The 7500-nt window shown below is 48.9% G+C and overlaps 1 protein-coding gene across 3 annotated transcripts in view; it reads left to right on the plus strand.

Moving 5' to 3' along the window:
- kirrel1b (kirre like nephrin family adhesion molecule 1b) overlaps positions 1 to 7500 on the plus strand; it is a 51937-nt gene that overhangs the window by 44249 nt on the left and 188 nt on the right. For 2 of the 3 annotated variants that reach the window (XM_069708880.1, XM_069708878.1), the window contains exons 11-15: positions 1067 to 1283; positions 1876 to 1983; positions 3461 to 3588; positions 4044 to 4154; positions 6413 to 7500. The exon at positions 6413 to 7500 is cut by the window's right edge and continues 188 nt beyond it. In XM_069708880.1, coding sequence (XP_069564981.1) covers positions 1067 to 1283; positions 1876 to 1983; positions 3461 to 3588; positions 4044 to 4154; positions 6413 to 7036 — 1188 coding nt within the window. In that variant the 3' untranslated portion in view covers positions 7037 to 7500. The remainder of the gene's footprint in view (positions 1 to 1066; positions 1284 to 1875; positions 1984 to 3460; positions 3589 to 4043; positions 4155 to 6412) is intronic. The other variant, XM_069708879.1, reaches the window with a different exon arrangement.

The raw sequence follows: 7500 nt of genomic DNA on the forward strand, positions 1-7500 counted from the left end.
GGAGACACAGGGACTCATGAAATATGGAGGGTGATGCTGGCTGCGTGTGTGTGTGTGTGTGTGTGTGTGTGTGTGTGTGTGTGTGTGTGTGTGTGTGTGTGTGTGTGTGTGTGTGTGTGTGTGTGTGTGTGTGTGTGTGTGTGTGTGTGTGTGAGGAGCTGCAGCAGAACTGAGTGATGAAGATGAGACTGAGGAAGACAACGTCAGATAGATAAATGAAAAGTAGAAGATTTAAATTCGTCCTTAGTTTTGATCACATTTTTATTTGATGTTTCCGACCAGGTTAAAAGGTCCATTAACTTGACACACAGCTGGATGTATATTTGATATCATCATGATTCATATTTCATAAAACTCAAAAATGTGTCGTTGGCAGATTTTAAGTAGAAAAACCTGCTCGAGTTAATGTGTGTGTCACTGCTCTGCTTTATTTATGATTTCTTTCTTCTCAAATCTGAAAAGTTGCTGCACAGATTTTAATTGCACACACATTATCTCGTTAGCTAAAGTCACTCCTTCTTCTTAGTTTTCTGGAGGTCCATCTGAAAATAATCCCTCATTCATTAGAAAAGAAGATTCAAGAAGACCTGGTTTTGGGGGCGTGTCTGTTTGATTGACAGGCCTGTGGTGCAGTCAGGTTACAGCTATCGGTGGGCGGGACGTAGTATCGTCAGGTTTCCAGTCAGATCGGTCAGATCCACCGCTGGCTCCTCCCCCAGCTCGTCCAAATATGGTCACTTCCTGCTCCGAACCGCTCCGAACTAGCAAAGATGGTGACAGACAGAATCTGAACTGGAGGATTCATAACGTTCACAAACCAACGATGACATCACTGATGGTTGATGACATCACTGATGGATGATGCACAAAAACTGTTTGCTGGTGGTGTTGAACTCCGGCCTCCTCGGTCACGGTCTGCTGTAGCCACGCCCACCTGCACAGATTTACTCACGCTCCTCTGGTGGACAGCCTGGTGTACTGCACGCGGTGACGCAGTGCCTCCAGGTGCACGCCTGGTATCTCAGGTACTTGATGATTGGAGGTGAAACTATGACGTGTGCTGCAGGTGTGGGCGTGGAAGGAGAACGTGTGGGAGAAGGAGAAAGGAACGCTGATGGAGCGGTACACTGTAGAGCAGAGCAAACCTCCGTCACAGGGAGGCGCCGTCCTCTCCACCCTCACCATCAACAATGTCATGGAGTCGGACTTCCACTCGCCCTACAACTGCACCGCCTGGAACTCCTTCGGCCCAGGAACCATGATCATCACGCTGGAGGAGACAGGTGGGAACACGCCTGGTGTATGTTACATGTTATATGTTCTGTTTGTGTCTGAAGCTCTGACCGAGTCAGCTTCCTGTTTCAGGGATGGTTCTCTAAATACAGAAATGGATAAACTTCATAGAGTCCTCTTCTAGAGGCTAACTTCAGTCCAACGTCAGTCTAACTTCAGACCGACTTCAGTCCGATTTCAGACCCACTTCAATCTCAGTCCAACTTCAGACCGACTTCAGTCCAACTTCAGACCGACTTCAATCCAATTTCAGACCCACCCTATCTGAGTCTAAATTCAGACCGACTTCAGACTAACTTCAGACCGAGTTCAGTCCGACTTCAGTCTAACTTCAGTCCGACTTCAGACCGACTTCATGCGTGTCCCGGATGACTCGTGCTGCCCGTGAACGTGTCCTAATGTCGACACATCACACTTCTACACAAAGACAAACGCACAGATGACCGACTGTCAGCTTCCTGTTTCAGGGATGTTTCTGTAAATAAATAAATGGATAAACTTTACAGATTCCTCTTCAAGGCTCATGAATGAGCTGCATGTATTTTGTTTGAAGATCTGTCTTCTGTCCCCCTGTCCCTCCAGATATTGTCCCGGTGGGGATCATCGCCGGCGGGACGGTGGGCTCCTCCATCCTGCTGCTGATGTTCCTGCTGGCGCTCTCCTTCTTCTTCTACCGCCAACGCAAAGGCAGTGAGTGTTTCTGAGACGTGTTACTCTCCTGTCTGTCTCCTGTCTGTCACTCAGCCGTCCCATAGAGGGACATATGCCAGCCGTATAGCCTTTATTCAAATGAGATTAATGAATATTCATATAATGTGGCAAACGGCCTGAACGCCCACTGAACGTTTTCATTCTGAAGAATCGAACGATTATTCTCCGTGAATCATGTTTGATGCCACTTGTTCACCAGATAAGGTACATAAATAAACGCAGCGGTGGAAGGTGAATAGTATTTAAAAGATGAATTCCTGTATGTTATTTCTGCAGCCTGCAGCAATCTAATTAACAGGAGCTGCTTCTGTAAGCCGACGACGTGCCGCCGCGTCTTTGAGCCGCTGCTGTAAATAAAGAGCCGGAGACGGTGAAGGTGACTGGCGGAGTCCCCGCAGGGACTTCCAGGGATGACGGTAGATTTTGTGGAGCAGAGCTGATAACAGCGCCGCGTTACAAACACAAACTCCCGCAGATGAACCGTCTGTCGTCAGATGGAAGTCTTTACTTTAACTAAACCAGCGATGTTCCACGGGAATCTTCTGTTACCTTGTGACATGAGTCCCAGCTCAGTGACGCCCTCTGCAGACAGGAAATAAAACTTCACCTCAGAATGATTGTTTAAATGTCAAAGGGACCAAACTTATCAAATCTGACACGAGACAAACGTGTTAAACGTGTGAGATGGAAAACGAGCTGCCTGGAGACAGAGTCCAGACTTTATTATTGATTATAATGTAAATATGAACATTCAGCTTCTATTCATCTATAAGCCTGTGAATGTGGATTCAGACCGACGTCAGTCCAACTTCAGTCCAACTTCAGTCCAACTTCAGACCTTTAGACTGACTTCATGCGGGTCCCGGAGGACTCGTGCTGCCTGTGAACGTGTCCTGATGTCGTTATGATTTTAAGATGAACGGCGCCTCAGAGGACGAACACATTCCTCACAATGTTAATGAAGGTGATCCGATCTGGACCCACGCCAGAATTAAATGAGTTCTTCCTCCTCGACCCGTTCTGCAGTCTTTCTGCTCCTGCTGACATGCTGACAGAACCAGCTGGAAACAGAACCAGCTGGAAACAGAACCAGCTGTAAACAAAACCAGCTGTAAACCAGCTGTTCTGCAAACAGAACCAGCTGAAAACAGAACCAGCTGGAAACAGAACCAGCTGGAAACAGAACCAGCTTTAAACCAGCTGTAAACAGAATCAGCTGGAAACAGAACCAGCTGGAAACAGAACCTACTGAGTCGAGCTCATAAAGAAATCAGAAGTTTTCTGACATCTTGTTCCATCGTTGTGGTGCTTCTTTATAAAGAGAGGAATAAAAAGTCAGAATATGGCCCAGACGAGATGAACGGACCAGGACCAGTGTTCGGACCTGGTTCTGTTGACCAGTGAATGAATGGATCACCTGTCGTCTCGCTGACTCAGACTCTCTGCTGTCCTTCAGGTCGCCGCGGCGTCACGCTCGGTAAACCGGACATCAAGGTGGAGACGGTCAACAAGGAGACGCACAGCCTGGAGGAGGAGGTGGCCAATGTCTCCACGGCAACCAGGATGGTCAAGGCCATGTACTCTGTGAGTAGAAACCCGTCTGAGTCACCAGGGGAGGAGGAGGAGGAGGAGGAAGAGGAGGAGGAGGAGGAAATACTGCAGGAGATAAACACACATACATCGTACCACACACACAGTAACACACATACACATACACACCCACACACACACAGTAACACACACACACACACACACACACACACACACACACACACACACACACACACACACACACACACACACACACACACACACACACACACAGAACCACTGTGTTCCCTCCAGAATCGCTCGTCGGCGCTCACAGCTCAGCGTTTGTCGTCTTTCTGTCTCTTGGGATGAAAAAGCTGAAACTCTTTTTCCCCTCCCCCCTCTCTCCCTCCTCCCCCATCTCTCCCTGCTCCTCTCCTCTCTCACCCTTCCTCCCTCCCTCTCTCTCTCCGTGTGTGTTTCGTTCGTTTCGTTGTTTGATGGTTTAGTTTCTGCCCTCTGTTTCCCTCTCTCCCTCCACTCAGCCGTTCAAAGACGACATGGACCTGAAGCAGGACGTCCGGAGCGAAGGGGACACCCGGGAGGAGTACGAGCTCAAGGTGAGACATGGGTGGGTGCATGCTGGACCTTCGAGGAGAACACGTATGATGTGACGCTCTGCATGGTAGATGAGCGCCGTGGTCATGTTCATCTCTCAGCTCTTCTCTTCATGATGATTCATGGTTCCTTCGATCTGAACTGAGTTCAGAAGCCCCGCCTCTCCAGAGCAGGTTTAAAGACTCACCTGTGATGAGCAGGGTTCTCCAGTCAGGTGAGACGGTGCCACTGAGAACCAGCCGGCTCAAACTACATCTTCTCTTTCCTGAAATAACCGGAACAGTAAATTCCTCCGAGAGTCGCCACCTCATCGTGGTGGAGGAGTCTGAGAGTGTCTGTGATGCCGGGAGCTGTGTTGCCCGGTGAATCAGCCCCTGGGAGGGTGTCCCAAGGCAGACGGGTCCCAGGTGAGAGTCCAGACCAAGAATGGTTCGAGTGACCCCAATGAACCGCCGCCAACGCACTTCAGCCACCTCGCACGGAAAAGGAAACCGGGGCACCGTCCTGGCCGGGCGCTCTAGGAGTGAAGAGAGGAGCAGACCTGTCAACCGATCACGTTCTCCAGGTGTCAGTCAAGCTTTCGATTTAGCGCTCGATCTGAGAACGAGGAACGAGATCGTGGTTACAAGCGGCCGGGCTCAGCCTCAGACCGAGTATCAGGCGGGAGACGCCAGTAGTTTGTTCTGAAAGGAGTCAGCTGACCGGACCTCTGGATCCTCCAGGACGAAAAGAGTCAAAAAGAGTGAAGTCTGGGCCAACTGGGTTGACCTGCTGACACCGTGACCCGACCCGGAGAGATAACGGAGGGACGGAGAATATGTTTGAGATCATGTTTTGTATCCCATAGCGCAGCGTTTACTTCCAGGTAAAGCTGTCATAACGTGTCATAACGTGTCATAACGTGTCATAACGTGTGATAACGTGTCATAGCGTGTCATAACGTGTCATAACGTGTCATAGCGTGTCATAACGTGTCATAACGTGTCATAACGTGTGATAACATGTGATAACGTGTCATAGCGGGTCATAACGTGTCATAACGTGTGATAACATGTGATAACGTGTCATAGCGTGTCATAACGTGTGATAACGTGTCATAACGTGTCATAACGTGTGATAACATGTGATAACGTGTCATAGCGTGTCATAACGTGTGATAACGTGTCATAACGTGTGATAACATGTGATAACGTGTGATAACATGTGATAACGTGTCATAGCGTGTCATAACGTGTCATAGCGGGTCATAACGTGTCATAACGTGTGATAACATGTGATAACGTGTGATAACATGTGATAACGTGTCATAGCGGGTCATAACGTGTCATAACGTGTGATAACATGTGATAACGTGTGATAACATGTGATAACGTGTCATAGCGTGTCATAACGTGTCATAGCGGGTCATAACGTGTCATAACGTGTGATAACATGTGATAACGTGTCATAGCGTGTCATAACGTGTCATAGCGGGTCATAACGTGTCATAACGTGTGATAACATGTGATAACGTGTCATAGCGGGTCATAACGTGTCATAACGTGTGATAACATGTGATAACGTGTGATAACATGTGATAACGTGTCATAGCGTGTCATAACGTGTCATAGCGGGTCATAACGTGTCATAACGTGTGATAACATGTGATAACGTGTCATAGCGTGTCATAACGTGTGATAACGTGTCATAGCGTGTGATAACGTGTGATAACATGTCATAACGTGTGATAACGTGTGATAACATGTCATAACGTGTGATAACGTGTGATAACGTGTGATAACATGTCATAACGTGTGATAACGTGTGATAACGTGTGATAACATGTCATAACGTGTGATAACGTGTGATAACGTGTGATAACATGTCATAACGTGTGATAACGTGTCATCCACATCTGTGTGCTGCATCACTCACCACCATGTTTGTATGTAACATGGAACAACAGCATCACTGCAGCCTGCAGAGCAACGACACAAACTGAACACTCAGATTTGTACTTTGTTGAACTTGTTTATGTATTTTACACTCAAGTCTTTTTATTTCTTCTTTTTTTTCTTCTCCAGGTTATTTAATTTAACGAGTTTACATACGTGTGCTTCATGTAGTTATTTGTAGGTCAAACGCAGCTCCTTGTCTTCCTTATTTCTTTATGGCTGAAACAAACTGTTGCTGATGGATGTCAGAAACACGTGTTCTTGGTGTGTCTCACTGATTCTTCTTCTTCTCATAAAGAAAGAACTAATCATCCGTCTGCTCTCAGGATCCGACCAACGGCTACTACAACGTCCGAGCCACCACCCACGATGAGGCGCGGCCGCAGTCCCGAGTCGTCCACTACCAGGGGGAGTTCCGCTCTCCCAACCCGAGCGGCGGACCGGCCGGCGTCTCGCCCAGCGGACCCTCAGCTGCCACCGGCGGAGCCGTTCCCCCCAGTGGGGTGCCGGGCTCCAGGGCGGGCTGCTACGACCCCCGCCCGCCTTCCAGGATGTCCCACACCACCTACGCCCAGTTCAACACCTTGTCCCGGGTCGCTCAGAGCCAGCAGGCTCCACCCAACCCGGCGCTCCCGTCTCCCGGAGATTACCCCGGAGACTGCGGCCTGCTGGACAGCACGACACAGCTGCCCTACGACAACTACGGATACCCGACCCAGTATCCCAGCTACCGCATGGGCTTTGCCCCGCCCATAGAGGAGGGGCCGGCCTATGAGATGTATCCAACGGGACAGGGGAGCGGGCCGGGACCAGGACCAGGGCCGGGACCGGGACAACAAAGTCCTGAAACGGGACTGGGAAAGTACGGAAGCTCCACTCGGTTCTCCTACTCCTCTCCGCCATCGGACTATTCCCAAAGACACACACAACGGATGCAGACTCATGTGTGACACACACACACACACACACACACACACACACACACACACACACACACACACACACACACACACACACACACACACACACACACACACACACACACACACACACACACACACACACACACACACACACTCCTGGACTTTTTACAGCAGCAGTACTTATTACACATCAACACAAAAATACGTTGAAATTGAAAAAAAATCTAGTCTTCATTACATAAACATTCAAGAATCTGTTTTTTGTTTCCATAGCAACATATCATACAGTTAGCATCACATATACAGTTAGCATCACAGATTCAAACACACACAGACCGACATGTGCGAGAGCCAATCAGGAGAGAGGAGACAAGAGACGAAGAAAAAGACACGAAGAGGAACCCTTGTCTTCCTGCCATCCTCAGTGTGGTCCCGGACTGTCTCCGGACCATCTCCTGTCTCCGGACCGTCTCCTGTCTCCGGACCGTCTC

This window comes from Brachyistius frenatus, unplaced genomic scaffold (genome assembly GCF_029030835.1).
Source record: "Brachyistius frenatus isolate BFR_SWC_R1_liver_20210118 unplaced genomic scaffold, ASM2903083v1 Contig_79, whole genome shotgun sequence".
Taxonomy (NCBI): Eukaryota; Metazoa; Chordata; class Actinopteri; family Embiotocidae; genus Brachyistius; species Brachyistius frenatus.